Below are 24,449 nucleotides of genomic sequence, written 5' to 3'. Positions count from 1 at the left end.
GTGCAAAATGCGCTTTTGTTCATCTGCTTCGACGTTGTGCTGCTGTTGGATGAATTAAGCATGATGTGAATCTTTCGTCCTTTCAGGTTCCTGAAGTACACTCACTTGAAACAAGCCTTTAAATCTGAAGAGGTAAAATTGTCTTGTTTTTAGAATACAGTTAACCTTCGCTATTGGCGTAGATTTAGAGCCCAAGCATGCAATACTCACAAACATAGATTCTTTATCCTCCTCCTGCATAAAACCGCTATTATTGCATCTTAGTTGCGGCGCTCGTCTTCTGTTTCATCATCAAATCCTCGTGTATTATGTCTATCTATTATACTGCCCTCTGGTGGCCTTTGCACACACACCACTTAAATCTCATTGACTTCATGCATGAAATCACGATGCACAAACTGAGCCTTTACATTTGAGTTTTGAAAATTGAACCGTTCTATGTGAGTTGACACCTGCTTGTATCCCTAGTCCAAAGGTCCAGACATCGTGCAGCGTAGCATTCTTGGACCGGCCCTTCCCGAAGCCATGGTGTGCTACCTGGAGAACTATGAGGCCGAGCGCTTCTCGGAGATCTTCCTCGGAGAGTTCGACACCCCCGAGGCCATCTGGAGCTGCGAGATGAGGTCGGTCGGTCGGTCGGCCGGCCGCTCGCAAATCCTCACAGTTGAAGGCGCTTTGAGTGAGGTTCCGGATTTTGATCACTCTCTGTCTTTCAGGCGCATGATGATTGAGAAGATCGCCGCCCATATTGCCGACTTCAGCCCGAGGCTGCAGAGCAACACGCGCGCCCTCTACCAGTACTGCCCCATCCCTGTCATCAGCTTCCCCCAGCTGGACAACGAGCTCTTCTGCAACATCTACTACCTCAGACACCTGTGTGACACCATACACTTCCCCGACTGGCCTATTCGAGATGCCGTATGTTCCTTTTCTTGCTTTCATTAGTTTTTTTTTTTTTTTTTTTTTTTAAAGAACGACACTTGTTTCAACATCGTTAACCTCTTAGGTGAAGCTGCTTAAGGACACCCTTGAAGCATGGAAGAAGGAGGTGGAGAAGAAGCCCCCTTCCATGTCAATAGATGATGCTTACGAAGTCCTCAACCTCCCCAAAGGACAAGGGATGTAAGTGGATTTCCTCCACTCTGAAACGTGATTGCCATTCGGAATGCTTTATGCATTTTTTTTTTTCAAAGGCATGAGGAGAGCAAGATCAGAAAGGCTTACTTCAGGCTGGCGCAGAAGTATCATCCGGACAAGAACCCCGATGGCAGGGTGTGTGTTTTTTTTTTTTTTTTGTCTTTTGTTATACCACCTATCACACATGGCTTTTTGCATTCCCATGTTTTATTTCCACTCTTTCAGGACATGTTTGAGAAAGTCAACAAGGCCTACGAGTTCCTTTGCACAAAGTCGTCACGAGTCGTCGATGGGCCCGACCCGGAAAACATTATCCTAATCCTCAAGACTCAAAGCATCCTTTTCAACCGGCACAAAGACGGTATGCAGACACGGGCCAATTTGAATGGTGCTTCAAAAAGTCAAATGTCTGGTCTAGACATGCAAACCGGTCGGGCTGAGTATCGATTCTAATTTTCTCAATCAATTTGATTTCGATTCACAAGAGTTCAGTCAATTTCAATTATTTAACAAATTCTTCTTAAATATAAATAAAAACTCCACAAACATTACATTTTGTGGAGGCAATAACTGATTAAATGATTTAGTTTATTATTGAAAGTAACACGTGTTACGTAAACATTGACATCAGCAAGGATGAGATAAAAAAAATATTTTCATAATTCTAATTCAATAATTGTAAATACAAATTTTAAAGATTCTGAATTGTCCTCAAGTGCAATAAATCAGGTCTTTCATAAATGTTAGAAGATACTTTTAAATTCATGTGAACAGTAAATTTCAAGAAAACGGTAAGACAAAAAAAATCTTTAAAAAAAACTATTTTCTTATGAATTTATGGGAAAAAGATATATTAAAATAATTGATTAATGGTTTTATGAATCGATATCAGGCTGGAAAAGAAAAATTTATTCAATATTGATTATTAGATTAAAAAAAAATAATAATCCCATCCCTACAATCCAGGCAAGGAAGAACCCATTTAACGGATAACCACGCGACATTTTTGATGAGTGCTTTATGACGCGACCTTGAAAAATTACACGGACTGAGAAGGATTTTACTGACTCAACAAACAAAACCTGCTTCAGTCGGTGCTCAGTCTGTGTGACTTAAATAACAATCACCAAAAAGGCCGACAGAAAGACAGAAGTGCTCACCTCTGCCAGTTGCATACTCTGTGTAGAAATAAGTCTTAAAAACTGTCTAATTTCAGCAAGTGTTTAAATGTCATTCATGATCCTAAGTACTCAACTGGTGCGAATGTCTTCACTTTTCCAAATAGAGCTGGAGCCCTACAAGTACGCCGGCTACCCCATGCTCATCAAAACCATCACCATGGAGACCCAAGACGACCTTCTCTTCTCCAAGACCTCCCCTCTCCTGCCGGCCGCCACCGAGCTCGCCTTCCACACCGTCAACTGCTCGGCACTCAACGCCGAGGAGCTGCGGCGCGAGAATGGAATCGAGGTTGATTTGTTTTCTGATTTTGATTCGATTTTTTTTTTTTTTTTAAGTACGTCCAACATGCAGAGCAATGTTAGGATTGTGCCTGTCGAACAATCCTCAGGTGCTGCTCGAGGCTCTCTCCCGCTGTGTCTCCGTGTTGACTGCGTCCAGCAAGGCCGATGACATGGCCGTTCAGGTACGCGACGCAAGATCGATCCTGCATTATTGCCTTTTTTTTTTACAAAGAACATTTGCAAATAAAACTGAATATGTAAATGTCTCAGGTGTGCGGGCACATCTGCAAGTGCTACAGCGTGGCGGCTCAATTTGAGGAATGCCGAGAAAAGATCATCGAGCTGCCCTACATCATCAGAGACCTCTGTCATATCATGTACTACGGAAAGGTCAGCAATCAAAATGGCCGCATTGGCTCAATTTCTATGCAATCTGTCGACCAAAACCTGTTGTTTCCGGTTATCGTTGGTACAATACTCGCTTTTTAGAATCGTAATCGTATATCCCAAAAGAGGCTTGTCAGACTTTGATAAAGTTGTGTGTTCTGGTCGTCTTCCCTCAGGGTCTCCCCAAAACCGCTGCCCTGGCGGTGCAGTGCATCAGCTCCTTCGCGGTGGACTTCTTCCTGCAGACGCAGCTGTACCACGCCGGCGTGCTGTGGCACCTGCTGGTGCAGCTCTTCAACTACGACTACACGCTGGAGGAAAGCGGCGTCCAGACCAGCCAGGACACCAACCAGCAGGAGGTGGCCAACTACCTGGCCAAGCTCAGCCTGATGTCCCTCAGCCGGCTGGGGGGCTACCTCCCGCCGGCGCCGCCGCCGCCGCCGCACAGCCCCAACGGCGGCAACCCCGCGCCGGAGACCAACGGCGTGGAAAGCGTCCCGCCGGAGAACCCCAGCATCCGCAAGAGCCTGGCCGCCATGTTGACGCCGTACATCTCCAGGAAGCTGGGAGTGGGATCTTCAGCCGAGGTTGGTTGAGGTGGGGGGGGGGGGGGGGGGGGGGTCGCCGCTGTGCGAAGGGAACTCTCGGACTGAACGCTGTTTGATCTTTGAAGGTCTTGAAATTGCTGAACAGCAACACGGAGAATCCCTACCTCATCTGGAACAACGGAACGAGAGCTGAGCTGCTGGAGTTCCTGGAGAGTCAACAAGAGGGGAACATTAAAAGAGTAAGATTGACGCTGGTGTTTGATTGCAAGTGACGTAGCCGATATGCATCTTTTTAGGCCAAAGCCAATTTTTGACAGAAGAAAATACAGATTACTGATTAATCTGCCGAATATTTAATGCATATAATTATCCCCCCCACCCAATTCCTTTTCAATGGGTGTCACTTTTTATCTTGTGTCATTTTCACAAGTCTTGGGATTTACTGGGCTAACCTGGGACCTGGGGGGGATTGTATTTGGTGCCATGTCTTGTGGAAATGTGTGTTAAGACAAAAAAAACAATCCTTGGATGTTTGCATCCTTGAATTTTGAGAAAAGAAAAGTATATAAGCAATAATCGATTAATCGGTCGGGCCTATCCAACCTGGGCAGCACATCTTGCTCTGAGCTTCTGGTTTTGAATCTTACTCAAGATTCATAATGACCCCGATTCAACCCCTTTTTTTTTTTTTTTTGTCACGTAACATCTCTGGTAAACGGATAACTAATGTTCCGTTTACAGATGATGCGCTACTTACATAAACACTAAATGAACACATTTTGTTGTACGTGTTTGTAAGCACTAGGGGCCAGTAAATTCTGGCCTGATGTTGTTATCAGCTCTGAATTCTGATTGGAAGAAATGTTATGCTGTAGGTGAATAGCTCTTATGTTGTTGTTCTTTTATCCTGGCCCCATGTAGGCATTTCTTGATCACAGTGAGGCAGACCTAAGTCAGTCCAGAGAGGATTTGCCCTGGCTCAGCCGCAGTAGAAAGAAACGGCGGAAGGAAGGAGAGGGAGAAGGAATGCAGACAGAAAGAGCAGAGATAGAAGAAGGAGAGGCAGGAGAAGAAGTTGACATTATAATGCTTCAGAAAAAGCCAAATAAACGTGAGCCCAAAGTTTCTGTGGGTGTTTGGCATTCAAGACAGATGACAGATTCATCACGTATGACTAGTGCGCAGGTAGGCTTTTTTTTTTTTGGGGAACAATTCATTATTGGTTTCCAAGAAGAATTCTCAAATGTTTTTATATAGACAGTATATATTTTCCAGCTCTAGGTCGCGAATCTCATGAGAACAAAGTCCTTGGAAAACGGATGGATATTAATTTGACCTTAACTCACTTTCTTGTTCTCTCTCTCTCTCGACAGGGGGAGAACGATGAAGGCTTTGGTGCTGACTTCATATTCAGCGAGCACAGCAAAGAGCTCATCGTCGGCGAGATCTTTGTACGCGTTTACAACGAACAACCAACTTTCCCGCTAGAGGTAAGCTTTTTTTTATTTATTTATTTATTTTTTTTTTTTAATTTATTTTTATTTTACTACCACACCTTGGAACCACTGCAAAGTTGTAGATTCCGACATCCCTATACCACACATTTGATAGAAAATATCGTTTTTAATACATTGTACGCAAATTACCCAAGTACTCTATGGAGTAATAGATTCTAAAATTGTTAGGGACATCCTAAAAGACCTTAAGGAATTGGTTTAAATTGTAAAAAATAAATACAAATGGTGGTGTGCTCGAGATCAGTGGTTCTCAAACCGCGGTCCTCAAGTACCCCTATCCAGCCTGTTTTCCATATCTCCCACAGCAATACAGGTGTTTCAAACGATTAGCTAATCAGCAAGCTTGCATGAAGCCTGATAACGATCCTCAGGTGTGTTGGCTGAGAGAGACATGGAAAACAGGCTGGATATTGGTACTCGGGGGACCGGGGCTGAGGAACAATGCTCTAGATCTTCTTAAACTCATTTAAACCAAAAAACTTTTAAATACCTTGTTATGTTTTTTTTTTTATGCAAGAGTCTGCAGAAAGCTTCTGGCATGAAGAGGTGGCTTAAAGCAAGGGTAGTTACAAAAACGGTCAGCAGGGGGCAGCAGAGTATAAGAGATCAGCCAGGGCCATGTTGCAACAAGCTCTTTTTGACATTTTTACCAGAAATATGAATATTGATGAAACTTAGCTGTATTCTAATACTAATTGCTGCAAAAATGATACAAATATACTTTTTTTTTTCCTGATGAAAGAAGAGACTCTAATCTTTCTTTTTATAGGTTCCATGTTTTCATAGCAATAGAACACAATATTCTTTTTTTTTTTTTTTTAAGAGCTCAGTATTGTTCATTCGGAAATGTCATCATCATTGCTCTTTTTTTTATATATATATATATATATATATATATATATATATATATAGACAAAGGACACAATATTCTGTGGGCCTTGCAAAGTCAATCCAAATCCAGTAAAACAGCCGGGAGCGAAGGGGGATTGCTCCAGTGGAAATGGCTGGGAGTGAATTTAATTACCCACTTTGGAGTATTTATTTGCTGTCGCAGTTGTCACGTCTGTGTAATGACGTTTTCCTCCTCGCGTCCAGTATCCCAAAGCATTTGCAGCGAGCCTGCTTGACTACGTGGGCTCGCAGGCACAGTACCTGCACACGCTGCTGGCCATGAGCCAGAGCAACAAGGTGGAATCCCAGCAGCACGCCGAGCGGCTCCGCTTCGCCGAGATGGCTCTGGAGGCTCTACGCAACGTCATCAAGAACAACCCTGGTGAGACGCGGCTCCATCTTGTCACTGATTTCTAAGATGATGCTTAATTATTATTTTTTTTTATCCCATCCTTCCAGGCTCTGAGACGGAGTGCATCGGTCATTTCAAGCTGCTTTTCTCCCTGCTGCGGGTTCACGGCGCTGGCAGGGTGCAGCAGCTGGTGCTGGAGGTGCAAAAACATCCCAGAATGAACTAATCAAGTGTCTTGGACGCCGCTTCATTAGAGTCTCGTCCGCTTCCCTTTTTAGGTTGTCAACACGGTGACGTCGAACCAAGAATGTGTCAGCAACATTGCCGAGTCGCTGGTGCTGTCAAATCTCCTCTTGCTGCTGCACTCGCTCCCATCAAGTAAGACGGGAAGGAACCAGTCACAAAATGTCATTGTATTTGATTTGGGGTTCTTAACTCATTTGCTCCCAAAAATGTAGAAATACGTTCCATTTTAAATATTACCATGCTCCCGAAGACGTATTTGTTTTTTTTTATGCTAGAGTTTACAGAAGGATTTGATGAAGCCTCAGAACTGAAGAGAATGCTTGAAGCAAAACGCCCAGCAGGTGGCAGCAGAGCATAAGAGATCAACCAGGGCCATGTTGCAAAGAGCTATTTCCCCCACTGTTTTAAACAGATTTGTGAATAATGATGAAACTATATTCTAATGTTAATTGCCGATGTTTTGAAATGTACGTTTTTCCTGATAAAAGAAGAGACTAATCTTTATTTTGGTAGGTCCCATGTTTTTATGGCAATAGAGCGCAATATTCTGTGGGCCTTGCGAAATCAGTCAAAATCCAGTAAAACAGCCGGGAGGGAAGGGGGTTGCTTCAGTTAAAATGGCTGCCAGTGAATGAGTTCATTATCAATGTGTGCCCTTCTAGGTCGGCAAATGGTGTTGGAAACGCTCCATGCTTTGACATCCAACACCAAAATAGTCAAAGAGGCCATGCTCAAAGGTTTGTGTAAACCTTTTTGTTTAAAAAAATTGCGCAGAATCTTTTGTTTTTCCGCCAACCTTTTATGAAGCTAAAGCAAATATTTCCACAATGTGTGTGTGGTTTTTTTTCCCCCTTTCTTTCTACAGGGGCCCTCATCTACTTGCTGGATCTCTTCTGTAACTGCACTCACCCGCAAGTTCGCACACAGACGGCCGAACTCTTCTCCAAGATGACTTCGGACAAGCTGGTCGGGCCCAAGGTGGGTGTGGCAAAAACCCGCTTTGTCGTCAAAATCCATCTGCGTGAAATGATGTCACATTTTCACATCTTTTCTTCCTTTCGCCCATCAGGTTCGCCTGACTCTGATCCGTTTCCTCCCGAGCGTGTTCATGGACGCCATGCGGGACAACGCCGAGGCGGCGGTGCACATCTTCGAGGGAACGCACGAGAATCCCGAGCTGATCTGGAACGACAGCTCCCGGGAGACGGTGTCCACCACCGTGCGGGAGATGATGCTTGAGTAAGTCCCGCGTTCAAGTTAAAAGAGTCACGATCTGGAAAGAAAGAAGAAGCCAAAGAGTTCAACTCTGTTTGTCGTTTTTCTTTTTCCAGGCACTTTAAACAGCAGAAGGATAATCCTGACGTCAACTGGAAAGTAAGTTCACGAACGCGGGCCCGGGTACAAGTACTGATAATGGACCGGCCAATGACTGCGTGATTGTGACTTGAAACGGAACGATAGCCAATCAGGAAGCTGTTGTCAGTCAAATAGAGAAGCAGCTGGTTGGATTGAGTCTTTATACGACCACAATCTCGTTATTAAACAAACTAACAATTTTATGCGCAGCCTATAGTCCAGAAATTACTGTATTTATTTAGTTGTTTGTTTTGGAGTCTCACATTTTGCTGAAGAACAAATGATGAGCTTGCGTGTTTGTGCTCAGTTGCCGGAGGACTTCACCGTGGCCTACGGAGCAGGGCAAGGCGAGCTGGAAGTGGGCGGAGTCTTCTTGCGCATCTTTATTGCACAGCCGGGCTGGGTGCTGCGCAAGCCTCGCGACTTCCTGGTATCGCTCCTGGAGACCCTGACGGAGCTGCTGGAGAAGAACAACCCCAATGTGAGCCGAATGCGGGATCTCTGTTAGAAAAAAATAAAAATAAAAATCGACCCGTTCCTAAAATGTGCTTTCAGGGGGAGGCACTGGAGACGGTCACCACGGCAGCCGTGTGTCTGTTCAGCACGCAGGCACAGCTGGCCGATCAGGTTCCGCCTCTGGGTCACTTGCCCCGCATCTTAGCCGCACTAAACCACAAGAACAACGCCATTCCCAAGAGTTCCATCCGCCTCATCCATGTGCTCTCTGATAACGAGGTAATCGGCTCCCCCTCGTTCAACGTATGTCAACCCTCACAATTCATGCAGGTTTGAAACCAAGAGCTGAACTAAAAAAAATAATTTACATTGATACCCTAAATATACCCCAAACTATGATCGCAAAAAATATATATCAATTTTTCAACCTCATTTTACAACAGTTTCTATTCAAATAGATTTTACACGCTCTGCAACTGCCAACATTGCACCAAAGCACTACTTATACATCAGACAGGGATTTGGCGCCACCTTGTGGCATCTGAGCACATTTCAGAACGAGCAACTGTGTTTACGCAAACCACATAACTGGCTTACGAATGTCTGATAGCTAAATGCTAACGCACAATGCAAAACACAATAGACTGGCTAATGAAACTAGCATCAAATGTTGCAACATTTTAAACAATCTATAAACACAAACTGTGCAGCAATGTGTATATATATATATATATTCATTAACCTCTTTGGAAAAAAATGGAATATTACTGCAGCTTGGACAGTCTTCATGTAAATATGTACATATGCATGTCTTATACTGCCCCCTGGTGGCCAAGACATGCACATCAAAACATGAAATCATGATGCACAAACGGCATTCAAGCCACAACTGTATGTGGTCAGGTGAGAATAGTTTGAAATTTGAGTAGATAAGTTTGCATTTGGTGAACCAATCGGCCAATATTGCTCTTTTTTTTTTTTTTGATGTGCGACATATGATGATGTTTTTGTAGCTCTGCGTGCGTTCAATATCCGCCCTGGAGGCCATCGGCCCGCTGATGACTGGAATGAAGGTCCGCACAGACATGGCCGGGCTGGCCTGCGAGGCGCTGAACCGCATGTTCCAGAAGGAGCAGACGGAACTGGTGGCTCAGGTAACGTTCCTTCGTCGCATCGCAACCTCATGACCCGAATGATTTGAGAACGGTTTTTGCCCCAGTTGAAGTTTCTTCCTGCTGCTCAGGCACTCAGAGTGGACCTGGTTCCGTACCTCCTCAAGCTCCTGGAGGGAATCGGACTGGAGACCCTGGACAACCCGTCGGCCACCAAGGCTCAGATCGTGAAGGCGATCAAGTCCATGACACGCAGTCTGCAGTACGGAGAACAGGTCTGAGGCTTTAGCTTCGATTACTCTTGCGATCAAGGGTCGTTTGATTTTTAACAGATGGTCTCTAATTTTCAAATGGGGTTGGGTGGGGGGGGTCGCTCCACTTTCCAGGTGAACGAGATCCTGGCCAAGTCCTCCGTGTGGAGTGCCTTCAAGGACCAGAAACACGATCTGTTCATTAATGAGTCTCAGACCGCAGGCTACCTGACAGGTAGACAATTTTCTAGCCATTCGCTCTGCTTGTAATTGCATCAAAGAAAAATGGTGGGCGGTGCATTCTTAATGCTTTATTCAAAACACACCTTGCTGTTGAATCCAACCCTCTTTTTTTTTTTTTTTTCTCCAAATCCCCTGAACTTCCTGCTCTGCCTTTCGCCGTGCTCTCGTTTCTGTCCTCCTCCTCAGGAGTTTCCACTCCCTCTCTCCTGGCCGCCAGCAGCCCGCTGCGGGGGGGGCTCTAGACTCCCCAGCTGGGCCCTCAGAGCCCTCCTCTCTGTTGCACTAATGCAGGTAGACTTTCGCCTCCTAATGGCCTGTTCACAAATCCATTTCATTCCTGTCTTGCATCCTTGTCACCTCTTTGACAATCCCACCGCGGGGTGGAGCATTTGGATGACAATCCAAATGCTGCTCGTCTTCAAATATTCATCAACACTGCGTGGTGCCATGATATAATAAATAGTTGTACTTTGCCAGTAGTTGTCGTATCTCTGACCTGTCATCCCGACACCCGCAGGGCCAGGAGTAGCCGGTTACCTCACGGCAGCAGCAGCAAGCAGCACCACCGTACTGCCCAGCGGCCCACCCCCGGTGGACAGCGACCACGCCGATCAAGGCTGACGAGGGGGGGGGGGGGGGGGGGGGGCGCACTCGCACTCGCAAAAGCCAACTCAGGCTCTTAGCTCCCAGGCCGCCCTGTTCGGCTCACCCGACATGCACGAGGGGGACGCAGATGGGGAGGAGGATGTCGGTGACTCCTCCCCGTATCGCCACCTGCCCTCTCCGACCGGCGTCTCATAAATTGTTTGAAATTGTCTTAACAGACGGGCCATGTTTTGTTTCTGTGATACACCTTTCTTCCGATGAAATGCAGAAGAGTTTACTTTTTGTATGAATATATTTTTTACTCTAGATTTTCTTCTGTTTTTCCCCATTGGGGAAAAAACATTGGGAGACTGTTATTGTGCTGATTAGGTCTCTTCTCCTTCATCGTAGTCCTCTTGCAATGTCCCGATTGGCTCCGCTGGCCCTGTCCAAATTGTCAGCCTCAATCCAGGAGTTTTATTATAGAAAATTGCAAATGAGAGTTCGCCTGTCTTTGGAACTCAAGGATCTGTAGATGCCGCCGCCTTTTTGACCTCAATTCCTACTTCATTCCATGGCTGCCCCCTCAATTTTAAAAAAGAGAATTCCCCTTCCCCAAATGAAAAACAAGCACTAGAATATTTATAAGTGAATAACTTCAATATGAAATGAGCTCCTGCTACGTCGACAGGACGAATGATGTTTGAGTCAGTGCGAAAGACTAGTGCAGTTTGTGACCTGTTCGATGTAATATTGCGTATATAAACTTTATATTGAATGTACATTAAAACAATTATGAATCAGTCGCACTTGTACATAAAATTTTAAGAATAAAAGGGAACCTACAGTGTTGTTCATTTGTTGTATGTGTGTCTTTATGTTCTACAAGTGACGTTTATGTTGATAAAAATATTAGTTTATTGAATAAATTGGCCTTGTATGTACAATAATGCAAAATAACAAAGTTAGACAGAGGATACTCGGGTTCTTAGTTATGGATTTTGTGCTATGAAGTAGATTGGACAGTCCGCATTACTGGTTTTTATTTGGTTGATTTAAGTTTACGACCTAGACATATTACTTTAAATAATAAATTAGGACTTTGATAATACGTTAGCGTAAATTAGGGGCAAAGTACGTCATTTTCCGACGTTAACCGAGGACCGAGAACGAACAGTTTATTCAACTTGAATAGATTATAGAATTGTTTGCTGGTGTCGCATTCCACTCGGTTCACTTTGCTTGTAACACCGGAAGTAAAGCATTTCAGATTATTAAAAACATGGTCAATTTAGCGATTTTGTGAATGAACCAACAAATAAATGTTAGTGTATTTGTTACTTTTTCAACGAATTACCCACAGTTAACGACGTTACAAGGAGGCGTTTATTCGCATGTGCCACTTTTCCACACGGTTCAATTAACTTGGAGCCCCGGGAAGTGACGTAGTGGCGCGAATAACAAGGCAACTTTCCAATGTAGGCATCGAAAAAGATAATAGAAACAAAAATGTCAGTGTATTCGTGACGAATTACCCGCAAGTACAAATTAAGTACAGACGATATTTTATCAAATGTAAAGTTGTTTGTTCGTATTTTAACAAATCAACCGGTAACAGCCTTCGAGTAATGTCTCGTATCCAGTTTCTTAAAAAAAAAAAATCGAATTCGTTTGATTAGTGTTTAAGTAAATTGTAGGTTTTTTTCTGACGGTATTCGAGCCCCCGGCGGAGGTGAGTAGTAAGTTTAGTATATGTAAGCTCCATGTTAATGAAGCTGTAGCTAATACGCCATATGAAATGTGTTTTTTAGGTTGGCCATCATGTCCAAAGAAGACAAGGAAGGCTTCATTGTCAAGTTTGTCGGAAGTAAAGGACAAACATCAGAGTATGCTGCCAAAGCTTATGAGGTGAACTGTTGTCTGATTTAATGTGGTTCCAAAGGGGTGGACATTTTCCCATTAATTCCCCTGCAGCGTTTCCAACTTTGAATATTACAAGAATTTTACAACCTTACTTTAATGCAAACAATTCGCACCAACAACATTTGATCTTTGTCATCAAATGTTTCCAGGCTATTATTGAACTGCAATCTGAAAAGTACGTCAAGAAGATCGATGAAGAAGCTGTGTTAAAGATGGACCAAAAGGACAAATCTTTGTTTGTCTTCACTGACTTTGACACACCCGCCTTCCAGCACTGCAAGAATGTATTATCCTGTCTTATTCTCTTGGGTGTTAATGCTGACAATCCCGGGACTCTTTGACGTTATGTTCCCTCTTTGCGTCTTTTCATGTAGCTCGGCTGTCGGATCGTAAGTCCGCTGGTGGTGGTATTTTGCCTGCAGACGCAGCTTTGCGTACCTAAAGCGGAGAAGCCGATCTACAACATGGCCATGGCCAACGTCACCGTCTCCTGCACGAGCCTGGATAAAACTGCCCGGGTCAGTCATCTGTTTATTAGTCTCACGATGGGGAAATTTACAAACTCGCCCAGAGATTAACCCCATATGCATTTTGGAATAACTGGCAAGTCGTATGTCAAATATAATGGGTAAAATTAAATTGCATGATAAATAATAGGGTTATTGTTTTCATCAGTTCTGTGAGTATCAGTTCATTTTAGTAAATAGTTCTTAATGTGTGTGTTTGCAGGCTGAGGTGATGGATCTGGTGCAGCTGATGGGCGGGCGCGTCTATCTTGACCTCAACGTGTCCGTCACCCACCTGATCGCCGGCGAAGTGGGCAGCAAAAAGTACCTGGTTGCCGCCAACCTGGGCAAACCCATCCTGCTTTCTTCCTGGATCAAAGCGTGCTGGGAGAACTCTCAGAACAGGTAACACACCCACATTATTACATTGCTTGAAGAAACGACAGCTGTCACTTGCTGCAGGTGTGAAAATCAGGATTAAAGAGGACATTCAGCAATCTTAAAAGTAGGATTGGTTGAAATACTTCCTGTTTTCATTCTTCTTCAGTCAAATTTACACGTGTCAGACAAACAAGTCTGCTGCTATCTAGTGGTCCACAGTAAAATTACACTCCAAATAAACAGGAGGCAGAACAAAATGCAGGAACAAGTCTGTAGGAAAAAAAATCTTCCTTGGAGGGCTGGCTTTGCACTTCCTGTAATACCCTCGCATGTGGGAAAGGAGAGCCACAGTCGACACATTACAGAAGTAGTACACGTAACAAGATGCCCGCCCCTGTCTTCAGTCTGTTCAGGTACACGGAGCTGCCCATGGAGGACCACTTGTGCCCGGTGCTGCGGGGCTGCACCGTGTGCGTGACGGGTCTTTCCACCATCGAGCGTAAAGAAGTGCAGCGTCTGTGCGAGCAGCACGGCGGCCGCTACACGGGCCAGCTCAAAATGAACGAGTGCACGCACCTCATCGTCAACGAACCCTCGGGTAAAAATGGCGGAGATTCCGCTGTTATGGTTTTTCCCCGTCTCATTGTCTTGCATTTTTTCGTCTGCAGGTCAGAAGTATGAGTGCGCGCGCAAATGGAACGTGTACTGCGTGTCCCTGCGCTGGCTTTTCGACAGCATCGAGAAGGGCTGCTCTCAGGATGAGCGTCACTACACCGTAGAGCGCGCCGCGTCCAAAAGCGCCGCGCCGAACACGTCCACGCCCACCGGCTCCGGTAAAAAGGAAGGTCCGTCTGCGCGGCGTATACGCCCCATTCAGGATTCAAGAAGCTTTATCTTCTTTATTTACTGTCAATTCTGCAGTTATGACCAAGTATACAGATCATCAAAAAAATGATTCATAGTTCAAAGATGAAGGAGAAAGTTAGAACGAGTGATTTGAGATCTGAACATAAACAAACAAATAAAACTCGTATCTCAAGGCACCATTGCCTGCTAGTAGGCTTTGTCTCCACTGACAAAATCGCCGGCTCCTTTTGCGTGCAGAGCGTCCTTCTCTGCTGGGTTTGAGTAACATCTCCTTCAACGCCAGTGCAACAGTAAACGACACGGCCCTCACCAATGGAAACGTCAGCCGCGCAAACGCGGAAGTTTCGGACGCCACCGACGGTCTGGATCTCACCGTGTGTCCCGCAGACGACGTCCTGGATGGCTGTAAGGTAAGTGGTTCCGCTTATCACATACAGTCTCACAAAAGTGAGCACACCCCACACATTTGTGACAATAGTTCTGAATTATATCTGAAGTAGGGCTGTCAGGCGATAAACATTTTTTAAATCGTAATTAATCGCATTACTTCAATAGTTAACTCATGATTAATCGCAAATTTTATATCTGTTCTAAATGTATAATAAAATGTACAATATTTTTTTCCCCTTAAGTATTCATACTCTTGTTAACATAAAAGTGGAAAAACATTAAACTAATAGAAATATGGCTGCATCTTTTAGTCATTGATACAGTAATTTCATAATAATTCATAAAATTTAGTTAGTTAAAAACAAGTGTGATATTGATTTGTGTTGAGGTAATATTTCTGCCACTAGATGGCATATTTGCATTTGTAAGACGTTGGTGACAGCTCAGTGCATTTTTCTTTTCACATTAAGAGCGATCTAATCTTGTGAAATTCTGCACATTTTAACAATTGTTAAATACAACCTGCCGCCAGTCTCCACAAATATATGCATTATCATTAAATGTATTACTGCTAAATGTTGACGTGAACGCGTTTGCTGCGTTGCGACTGGAATTCTCCAACATGCTTTCCAAGTAAGGGGCGGTCATTAATTGCACGTACAAGGAACTTTAAAATCATTACTCAAAATTAACACACTAATTTTGACAGCCCTAATCTGAAGTAATAACACTTTGGTACATTTGAAATTTGTAAATATGATATCACGCTGCCATGAATGTCTCAACCTCTTGCAACAAAAGTGAGTACATCCCTAAGTGAAACTATCAAAATTGTGCCGCATTTTCCCTTCCCGATCTCATATGACTTGTCTTAGGTGTGATTAAGGGGCATTTGTGTTAAATTTGGTTTCATCACACTCACATTCTCTCAGACGGTTTTATGTGAGCTTTTGTCTCATGGTTTCCTCGTCATGACTGTCGCGCAGTTGTATCTGTGCGGCGTGCCCGTGAAGCAGTTGGAGAAGCTGCGTCGCCTGGTGAGCACCGCGGGCGGTCTTCGCTTCAACCAGCCCAGCGAGGAGCTCACACATGTGGTCTTGGGAGAACCGGACCAGGACCTCAAGACTTTTCTGTCCAAAGCAACTCACAGGTTGGCTCCAAGTCCAGGAGAGCATCACAAGGGAAGACATGTACGCTACATTTTTTTTTTTTTATTGATTGCCAGACCTCACGTGGTGACAGTCCAGTGGCTGCTCGACTGCTTCGCCAAAGGCCGTCTCCTCCCGGAAGAAGGCTTCCTCCACCCGGGCTGTTTGCCTACCTCCCGGGCGGACTTGTTGGTTGCGCCGGCCCGTCGCACCGCCGCCTCCAGGCCCTCAGTTGGACCCCCCGCCGCCAGTCCCAGCACACCGAGACTGAAGCAAGCGGAGGAGGACCTCCTCTCGCAGTACATGGACGACGACCCGACAGTCTGTGAGTTTTGTGGCACTTGATTGTGGAAACCCTCTCCTTTTGATCTCTGCCCTCCACCTAAAGATATTTTACATAAAGCTTTTTTTTTGGTGTGACGATGCGTTTTCTTTCAAGTTGATGAGCCACCGTCAGCCGAGCGTGACAGCGGGACATCCGTCAACGCGGCCGCCGAGCATTCCCGCGCCCTCAACCGCAGCGCCAGACTCGAGTCGGACTCCGCCGTGCACGAAGCCAGCGAGGCGGGCCTCTTCGCCGGGAAGCGTTTCCTGCTGCAGGGCTTCGGCGCCGAGGCCGAGGCCCAACTCTCCCTGCTCGTGACGGAGAACGGAGGCCGGGTGTCAGTGAGCCGCACGCGCGTCGTCGCCGATTACGCCGTGGTGCCTCTGCTGGGCTGCTCGGTGGAGGCCACAGTGGACGAGGTGGTCACCGATACGTGGCTGGTGAGGTCACAACTTTTCTCATTTTTTCCTGAAGATTTTTTTGCCTAAAGTTGTTTCAAATGTCAGCTATTCCTTATTTTGACTCAACAGGCCACGTGTGTGGAGATGGAGTGTCTCCTGGAGCTTTCGTCCAATCCTCTGTTCACTCCCGTTGCCGTGATGGACGGACGTTCCCCCCTCACGGATTGCGTCCTTTCCGTCAGCCAGTTCACCGGAGCCGAGCGGGAGTCGCTCGTGGAGCTGGCCAAACACCTGGGAGCCACGTGGGTCTTTATTTTTTTGTCCTTTTGAAATTAGCCTGGTTTGAGGGGATGATACTCTTTATACTGTAAGTGCAGCTCCGCTTACCTTTTGGATTTGACATGATAGAGTTTCAGACAGTGTAGTCTTGCGGCAGCTGGCCATTGCTTAAAAGTGGCTCTGGATCTTCACCGATCCTCACTACCATGTCACTGGTGGAGAAATTGGGTTTTGGGGCTGTTATTATGTAAATTAGCCCAGTAATTACATCACTGGGGATAAAATTCAAAAAGGCATATTCACAGATTGATTTTTAGAAACATGCGTGTCACTTTTGACTTAATTGGTTATTTTCACACTTCATTAAGCCAATTATTTGTATTCAAGCAATTACAAAATCCAATCCATCCATCCATTTTCTGTACCGCTTGTCCTCACAAGGGTCGCGGGGTTGCTGGAGCCTATCCCAGCTGGCTTCGGGCAGTAGGCGGGGTACAATTACAAAGTTAAGTTGTCATATTCCTTCCGCTAGACAAGTTTGTGCAATTCTTGACTCCCACAGTGTCCAGGACTTCTTTGTGCGCTTGGCCAACCCAAATAAAGGAATGCTGGCCAGCACTCACCTGGTGCTGCAGAGCCCGGACGGCACCAAGTACCAGGCGGCCAAGAAGTGGGGGCTCCCGGCCGTCACCATGCACTGGATTCTGGCGTCGGCCCGGACCGGCCAGAGGGCAGCCGAGGATCGCTTTCTGGTTGACCTGCCTCCTTCTCCCGGTTTGCAAAAGTTCATTCATGTATGGTGCATCGGCAACATATTCGCAGCACTTCACTTTTTGCAAACATTACGTTACAACTTCATTCCAAAATGGATGAGAGGCACTACAAACACGTGCGACTATTTTGCAGGTGCACTGTCATAACATCCAATACTTGTGCCATGACAGTTGGGTTTTATATTTCTTCCTCAGAAAGGGAGGAGGAGAGTTTTGTCGCCGCCTCCCAGAGGACACCCATGCCACCGCCGCCGCCGCCGCGACCGGCACGCTCCTCTCCAGAGGTCCCGCTGCTGGGTCCGCAGAGCGGCAAGGCAGTCACGCCGCTGGATTTGGGACGCTTCCAGAGCAAAGTATTCCGCTCGGTGCTGGACGAGATGAAGTCCAAAGAGGACCTCAGCACGTCCAAGCAGAACCAGGAGGGGGGCCGCAGGAAGCCCCTCGGCAAGGAGCCCTCGCTGCAGCTGGACACGCCCTCACGCTTCCTCAGCAGGGATCAGCTCTTCAGACCCTCCTTCAATGTCAAGGTGGGGGGTGGGGGGGGGGCATTTGTGTCTGCTGTTTGGATGAATTGTCCTTCAAAAACACAAGTTGGGAAACTTTTGTGCCTGAGAGCCGCGTTGTCATTCGTAGAAAAATAAAGGTTTTGTTTCCTAAAACCTATTAAGTTATTTAATGAATTCAATGATTAGATACATAAATTAACTAATTTGAGTTATTAAAAAAAAAAAAAAGGGAAATTTTTTGCTGCTCGATAGTGTAACACAGCCAATGTTTGTTACCTCTAGGATGCCTTGGGGGTGTTGGACACGCCAGGCGGGAGATCAAAGCCTGGAGAGAGGGCGGAGACGCCGCTGACCGACGTCATCAACAGGAACCTGAAGGTGGCGCTGGCCAACAGCACCCGTGGCAGCCACGTTGCCGACATGCAAGCGGCCTCTGCCAGCCCGCGGCTCAGCACCAGCAGGAAGGAGGTTGGGGATCACGTCTGTTTTTTTTTGTTAACTTTTCGCTTGCCCCCCTCTTACCTTTTTTTGTTATTTTTTGTCTTTTGTATATGCTTTGGTTGAACACCTTTTATTATGTGAAGGCAGGAAAAAAGGCGGCCGACCCGCTGACGGGTGTCGTGATTTGCGTGGGGAAGAAGCTGAGCAAGATGCAGAGTGAACTGAACGCCGTGGCCGCCTCGCTCGGAGCCGAGTTCAGGTAGTCACAACCGACTTTTTTTTGTCGACGCAAGCAAAGAAACATAATGCAAAAAAAACAACACCGTCTTGTGTGTAAAGATGGGCTTGCGACGATACCGTCACCCACTTCATCTACCAGGGCCGAGCAGGGGACAACAGTCGAGAATACCGAGGCGTGAAGGAGAGGGGCCTGCATGTGGTGTCGAACCATTGGCTGGAAGCTGTACGTCTCCTGTCGTGTTGGCCGCATACCCTGTCGGATTATTGTAATCCCAGCAATTTGTTTGTGGTTGTCGTTAAGTGCGCCGAGGAGCAGAGGCGCGTCCCAGAGTCTCTGTATCCGTTCACCTACAACCCCAAGATGAGCCTGAACCTCAGTCAGGTTCCCAGCAGCGCTCGGAGGTCTCCACCTTCCACGCAAACACAACTGCAAGACAACACCGAAGCCCGGGATGACAAAGTACACCCAAATAATGTAATGCTGACTATTTTTGTGTGTGGATTCATAAGCACAAAATTGACCACAAATTATCTTCCCAACACACTTTTGTGTCATTTCAAACTCAAAATTGCCCTTAAAAAAATGGCTGACATGATTTGATTTAGAAAAAGTAAACTGAGCTCTTCGCTGATACAGTTACTGTCCTGCTTTCATATTTCAACAGGCAGCTTCTTGTGGCGTTTTATGGCTTTTCCGAAAAGCAGAATTTTTTTTTTTTTTTGCAAATAGCAGGACTTAGGTTCCACTGAGTCCATCAAAAATACTTTTAACTTTGGGTCAGTTTGATCTGCAACATAACAGGATGGTTAATAAATGTACACCTGCCCTGACAGTGGCAATCAACCGATTACTTTTGTCAAGGCAGATTTTGTGAGACCGTACAACTTTTGTATTTTTTTGCTGTTGTTGTTGTTGTACCTCATGTGGCCACAGGGTGTATGATGGTGCACACTTACAGTTGTTAACATTTAAGCATCCTTCTTCCAGTCTGAGCACAAACCCGCAGAGGACGCTTCCACCTCTCGCCGTACAAGTGATGGAAGCAGAGATCAAGACAACCTTGCGGACAAGAACGGTGGGTGTTACGCCAGCTCTCTGTCAACTTACAAAAAAAAAAAAAAAAAAAGTCACATCATTTATTTCAACGATTTCTTCCAGATATTACCGAAGCGCTGCAGATGAGAGAAAACCTGCAAAAAACACTACAAGAAATCATGTCGGCCACCAAGATAACGACCGGCAGGCGGACGTCGGTGCGGCTCAGTCGGATGGGGTCCACGGGCACCGACTCCTCCCCCAACACTCCTGGCGGCAGCAGGCGCACTCTGGAAGCATTAAGGTAAGTAAAGGCTACATGTTAATTAAAAAAAAAAAAAAGTGCTTCAAGGAAACACAGAGGGTTGACTATTCATAACAAAATTTACAAAACGTGTTTGACGATGAGGCAAATTAAAAGTCGACCCTTCTTATGTTCATCTCAGGGTCTCCAGGGCAGCTGCTCTGGATGTCAACACGGAGCCTTCCCAGAGCGAGCAGATCGTTTGGGATGATCCGACGGCCAGAGAGGAACGGGCTAAGCTGGCCGACAACCTGCAGTGGCCCGGTAGTCCCTCGCAACACTCGGAGCCTCTGGTGCCTCCCTCGCCGGCTGTGCCGCAGCAAAACAACCAACTCAAAGACTCCATGACCGACTCTGAGCTGGTGGAGATGGGTAAGGACGTTTATTAAAATGCGCCAATTGTTTCTTTTATTTTTTGACTTTATTCAGCCGTCTTTTTCCCATCAGCGGCTTGTGACGTCATTGACCAGCAAATGGGCAAGAAGGCCACAGCGCCCCCAGAGGAAGATCCACAGCATGACATCTTGACTCCCGAAGCCCCCAGCATCGCCTTCCCCCTCGCCAAGCCCACAGTAGCTCCCAAACCAGAGGTGAGAGTTCAAATTGCATGTGACGAGCAGCGATGTCTGGATGCTGGGAAAAAAAAGTCGTCTTCCTACTTTTTAGGAGGAGGAGGTGAGGACGCCACCCAGATTCCAGATGTCCTCGCTCGCTCCGGAGGAACGCATCGATTACAGTCACCTAATCGAAGTGCTTGGTGAGTCCTTTTTCCCAAAATTAATTCTGAATTTAGCCTACTTGTGGTATTGAAATTTGGCTTATTATGTCTTTCCCTGAAAAAAACTAAAAGTCCCAGGAGGATGAAGACCATTGCTTCCTTTTTCTCTTATTCTTCTGGTCTGCTCCGCCCGTAGGCGGCGTCATCCTGGACAAGCAGTCGTTTGACCCCAGCTGCTCCCACATCATCGTAGGCACGCCCCTGCGCAACGAAAAGTACCTGGCGGCCATGGCGGCCGGCAAATGGATCCTGCATCGCTCCTACTTGGAGGCCTGTCGATCCGTGGGCCGCTTCATTCCGGTGGGCTTAGCGACATATTCTGCCATCATTGTGATTATTCGTCATAATGTTTGATTATTCGTCATAATGTTTTTTTGCGTGGCACGCTCCAGGAGGAGGACTACGAGTGGGGCAGCAGCTCCATCCTGGACGCTTTGCCCTCCATCAGCTCGCAGCAAAGGCGCTTAGCGTTAGCTGCTATGCGCTGGAGGAAGACTCTAAGGGGAGCCTCCAAACAGGAAGTACGTGACAGCTCATACATAACAACTTCACCTGAGATTATGCGGCAATTCAGAGATGAAATAATAAATTCGAATGGGTGGAAGACTAGTTATCGCTGTGTGAAGTTGATCCATTTTTTTTAAAAAAAGTTTGTTTAAAAATATATTTTAGAGATGTTAGAGGGGACTAAAAGGAGACAAAAATGTCTCATTTTTACAAACAACACATGTCAACCCATTATGGCTCAAACAAAACATGGACTGTTTCATCATCAAATTGAATTTCTTACCGTATATGGGTAGGAGGGGGGTTGAAAATTTTTAAATTGTAACATTTGTGAGTATAAAATGTTAGATAAAGGTCTTTCTGGCATATTCTAGCAATCACAAAAAAAAACGAAATCCGTTTTTATAACAGTGATTTAATGGTTATTCAGGTTTAAGTGAAATGAAAGTCGTTACAATAGCACTTTCTGTATTGGTGTGTCTTTCTGTGCTAAACAAATGTGTAAGACCAGTTAAGATTTCAACCCAGAACTGTGAAGCCTGTCAACCACTAGACCACTGTGCTGACCCTGAATCATACTTAGTCAAATGATAATTGCGTACTTGCATTCTTGAGAGGGAAAGAAAAGTTTGGGTGATTAAATGTAACTTTTGATTCAGGGATAAAAATTCCGTTCAAGATTCCTCATTCCTGTTCAAGCATCTATCAAATCAAGAGTCCTTATTAAGCCTGTATGTTTTTTTTTATTATTATTTTTTTTTATTTATTTCTTTTTTCTTTTTTTGTTTTTTAATGGCAATTTGGTGTGTTAAGCAGCACTGTGCGTTTTGTTTTTTTTTCTTCCAGGGAGCCTTCAGCGGCTGGACAGTGATGCTGAACATCGACCATAGCCGAGAAGCCGGCTTCAGGCGCTTGCTGCAGTCGGGCGGGGCCAAGGTTGGCTGCCGGCATCGTCGTCAACACAACTCAACATTTTCACGAACTCGATTTTTTTTTGGGTTTGATCTCCTCCAGGTGCTGCCGAGTGCCTCGCATTCGATGTACAAGGTCGCCTCGCACTTGTTTGCCGACTTCAGCCGCCTGCGGCCGGGAGATTTCCGGGTTGACGTGTCTGACGCCGCCGCCCAGGGGGTGACGTGCCTGAAGCCCGAGTACATCGCCGACTACCTCATGCAGGTCACTGCACGCGTTGCGCTGTCATCACATGCGCAGAAGAACTCATAATCGTATCAGAAAACAAATATAATGGATATTTACTACTCACTGTTTTTTCTGATATAAAAGTTATACTTTTGAGGCCGTTTTGTGGTATCGAGAGGTCAAGAACTGTATTGAAAAGAGGGGAGGAGCTTCACTTATTTAGGCCATCGTCCTGTCTAATAGAAAAGTAGTGCTTTGGCACTGTTGTGTGCCATCTGTGAGATATAATGACCGTTATTAGTCCCACAATGTAGAAATGTTGCATTCTTTTAGCATTAACAGTGGACACAGAAAATAATGAGAAAACCAAAAATAACATGAAAAAATATTTCCGTACTTGTGGATTTTTATTTTTTTCATTCTTGCCATTTGCTCTGTGTGTTGAGTAAGTGAAAGTAAAAAAAATTTCTTTTTTTTTTTTTTCTTTTAAGAGCTCAGTATTGTTCATTCGGAAATGTCATCATCATTGCTCTTTTATTTTTATTTTTTTATTTTTTTTTTGGTGTATGTGCGTGCGTGCGTGCGTGCATGTATTTGTTAGCTCACCAGAAAACCTATTAGAAAAAAATCTCATACCGTTCACCTAAACTAAGTGAAAGTAAATTATATTGCGGGCGGGTCTTGAACGTATCCTGGGCTGTCATCAATGGGGGTTCACTGTGATGCGTTTTGCCATTTTGCATTACCAAGCCTGAAATTGAAATGTGAAAAGTCATTCTTTATTTAATTCCTTTCTTTCAATTACCAATCGAAGATGGAACGGATGAATGATGCCCCGGTCGTTCCGTATAGAAGCAGCGGGGCTATTCCCCGTGCCTTTCGGGACACTTTTATGCGTCAGGATTTACGACGTTTTGTCCCCCCTGCAGGAGCCCATCCCTCCGACGGCGCTCTACCTCCTCGCCGGGAGCCCCCCCGAAGAGGCGGCCGGCGTGCCGTCACTGAAACGCAAAGCGGCCGAGCACACCTCCCGGCTGAAAAAGTCTCGTCTGCACTGAAACCCCCCCCCCCCCCCCTTGCAAAAATATTGTAAATAGCATTGGTTTGTCTTAAGAAATAAAGTCAGCGTAGCGCATGTGGCGTCCCTCTGTCGAGTCCGGCTGGAGGAGACTGCAGTGTGGCTGCAGGCTGTGATTGATGACTCTTCGGGGGGCCCTGCAGAAAACGTCCAGTCATGCTTTGTTATTGGCTGCAGACACACTGACTGATCTGCAGGGGGCGCTACGTCGTCACACTTTTGTGTTGATGCTTGATTTGCTCCATTTTGTTCTAGGCACGTGGATTCGTTTGATTCATCATCTGGTGAGACGTTTCTCATTATCTCACTTTGATTAATTGTCTTTTTTGTTTTTCGTTTGGGGGCCCTTACAGTCTATTGTCATTCTGGCTGCTTGACTGTGCAGTAAACACCAGATTGTGTTTACATTTTCGTAAAGGTGCAAAGTAACAAATGACTTAATACTTTGTTACTGCACTTATAGGTATACTTTCACATATCACTATACTTGAGTATTTAAATATCTGTACTTTCTAGTCCTCCAAATTAGGCTTATTACTATTTCATCCTGTTTTTGCAACAGCAATGTGGAAAAACAATATCTAATGCAGGAACAACAAAGTTTTAACATATCAAAGTTAAGTCACTTTCAGACATTTATTGAATAGGACAAACAGGACCAGGATGAAAAAGTGTGTCAAGGACAGAAAATGTCCAAAGGATAGCATCATTTCATACTTGGAAAAAAGAAGCTAAAGTGGCTGAAGTTGCATAAAGTCAATTGTTAGTTTATTTCATTGCCTCCCACTGCTGGTTTGAATAATTGAATGAATCCTCCACTTGTGGTCAAGGATCGACACCGCTGGTTCACATTTCAGTGGCTTTAATGAACAAAAGGTAGCA

General features: G+C 45.4%; 2 protein-coding genes across 11 annotated transcripts in view; both read left to right on the top strand.

The window, feature by feature from the left end:
* The window catches only part of dnajc13 (dnaJ homolog subfamily C member 13), a 28,522-nt gene extending 17,121 nt beyond the window's left edge, over positions 1 to 11,401 (top strand). For 3 of the 6 annotated variants that reach the window (XM_086066177.1, XM_086066175.1, XM_086066176.1), the window contains exons 32-57: positions 87 to 132; positions 469 to 623; positions 717 to 918; positions 1,007 to 1,122; positions 1,194 to 1,272; positions 1,363 to 1,498; positions 2,423 to 2,607; positions 2,708 to 2,782; positions 2,871 to 2,990; positions 3,164 to 3,574; positions 3,661 to 3,774; positions 4,457 to 4,720; positions 4,909 to 5,025; positions 6,148 to 6,325; positions 6,403 to 6,494; positions 6,574 to 6,673; positions 7,204 to 7,278; positions 7,407 to 7,519; positions 7,611 to 7,780; positions 7,873 to 7,915; positions 8,205 to 8,378; positions 8,453 to 8,632; positions 9,367 to 9,507; positions 9,597 to 9,740; positions 9,852 to 9,951; positions 10,477 to 10,600. In XM_086066177.1, the coding sequence (XP_085922303.1) occupies positions 87 to 132; positions 469 to 623; positions 717 to 918; positions 1,007 to 1,122; positions 1,194 to 1,272; positions 1,363 to 1,498; positions 2,423 to 2,607; positions 2,708 to 2,782; positions 2,871 to 2,990; positions 3,164 to 3,574; positions 3,661 to 3,774; positions 4,457 to 4,720; positions 4,909 to 5,025; positions 6,148 to 6,325; positions 6,403 to 6,494; positions 6,574 to 6,673; positions 7,204 to 7,278; positions 7,407 to 7,519; positions 7,611 to 7,780; positions 7,873 to 7,915; positions 8,205 to 8,378; positions 8,453 to 8,632; positions 9,367 to 9,507; positions 9,597 to 9,740; positions 9,852 to 9,951; positions 10,477 to 10,580 (3,634 nt within the window). In that variant the 3' untranslated portion in view covers positions 10,581 to 10,600. Of the gene's footprint in view, positions 1 to 86; positions 133 to 468; positions 624 to 716; positions 919 to 1,006; positions 1,123 to 1,193; positions 1,273 to 1,362; positions 1,499 to 2,422; positions 2,608 to 2,707; positions 2,783 to 2,870; positions 2,991 to 3,163; positions 3,575 to 3,660; positions 3,775 to 4,456; positions 4,721 to 4,908; positions 5,026 to 6,147; positions 6,326 to 6,402; positions 6,495 to 6,573; positions 6,674 to 7,203; positions 7,279 to 7,406; positions 7,520 to 7,610; positions 7,781 to 7,872; positions 7,916 to 8,204; positions 8,379 to 8,452; positions 8,633 to 9,366; positions 9,508 to 9,596; positions 9,741 to 9,851; positions 9,952 to 10,145; positions 10,251 to 10,476 lie in introns of all 6 variants that reach the window. The other 3 variants (XM_086066180.1, XM_086066179.1, XM_086066178.1) reach the window with 2 other exon arrangements.
* A 583-nt stretch (positions 11,402 to 11,984) lies between these two features.
* topbp1 (DNA topoisomerase II binding protein 1) lies at positions 11,985 to 23,624 on the top strand. 5 transcript variants are annotated; one of them, XM_086066423.1, is made up of 28 exons: positions 11,985 to 12,276; positions 12,356 to 12,452; positions 12,617 to 12,751; positions 12,842 to 12,985; positions 13,197 to 13,378; positions 13,768 to 13,952; positions 14,023 to 14,199; positions 14,459 to 14,631; positions 15,598 to 15,761; positions 15,837 to 16,084; positions 16,199 to 16,524; positions 16,615 to 16,787; positions 17,327 to 17,538; positions 17,733 to 18,064; positions 18,326 to 18,511; positions 18,628 to 18,743; positions 18,824 to 18,947; positions 19,026 to 19,199; positions 19,713 to 19,800; positions 19,884 to 20,064; positions 20,207 to 20,436; positions 20,512 to 20,654; positions 20,731 to 20,821; positions 20,979 to 21,142; positions 21,235 to 21,363; positions 22,196 to 22,285; positions 22,364 to 22,525; positions 23,419 to 23,624. In XM_086066423.1, the coding sequence occupies exons 2-28, from the start codon at positions 12,366 to 12,368 to the stop codon at positions 23,545 to 23,547; spliced, it is 4,545 nt and encodes a 1,514-aa protein (XP_085922549.1). In that variant the 5' UTR covers positions 11,985 to 12,276; positions 12,356 to 12,365; the 3' UTR covers positions 23,548 to 23,624. The 5 variants fall into 5 exon arrangements, with proteins under 5 accessions (XP_085922549.1, XP_085922550.1, XP_085922548.1 ...); XM_086066424.1 differs by having other exon boundaries at positions 13,759 to 13,952; positions 19,026 to 19,184; XM_086066422.1 differs by having other exon boundaries at positions 13,759 to 13,952.
* The last annotated feature ends 825 nt before the right edge of the window (positions 23,625 to 24,449 follow it).

This window comes from Leptonotus elevatus, chromosome 21 (genome assembly GCF_054856555.1).
Source record: "Leptonotus elevatus isolate MCC_2025b chromosome 21, RoL_Lele_1.0, whole genome shotgun sequence".
Classification (NCBI taxonomy): Eukaryota; Metazoa; Chordata; class Actinopteri; order Syngnathiformes; family Syngnathidae; genus Leptonotus; species Leptonotus elevatus.
Note: the sequence above shows the minus strand (reverse complement) of the source record. Positions and strands in the feature narration are given on the sequence as shown.

What these genes read in the sequence shown, in the direction of transcription:
- topbp1 (XM_086066422.1), top strand. Translation starts at nt 12,366, where the DNA reads ATGTCCAAAGAAGACAAGGAAGGCTTCATTGTCAAGTTTGTCGGAAGT. An exon ending in CATCGTCAACGAACCCTCGG is followed by an intron (nt 13,953 to 14,022) that starts GTAAAAATGGCG and finishes TTTCGTCTGCAG; the next exon opens with GTCAGAAGTATGAGTGCGCG. An exon ending in GACCCTCCTTCAATGTCAAG is followed by an intron (nt 18,065 to 18,325) that starts GTGGGGGGTGGG and finishes TGTTACCTCTAG; the next exon opens with GATGCCTTGGGGGTGTTGGA.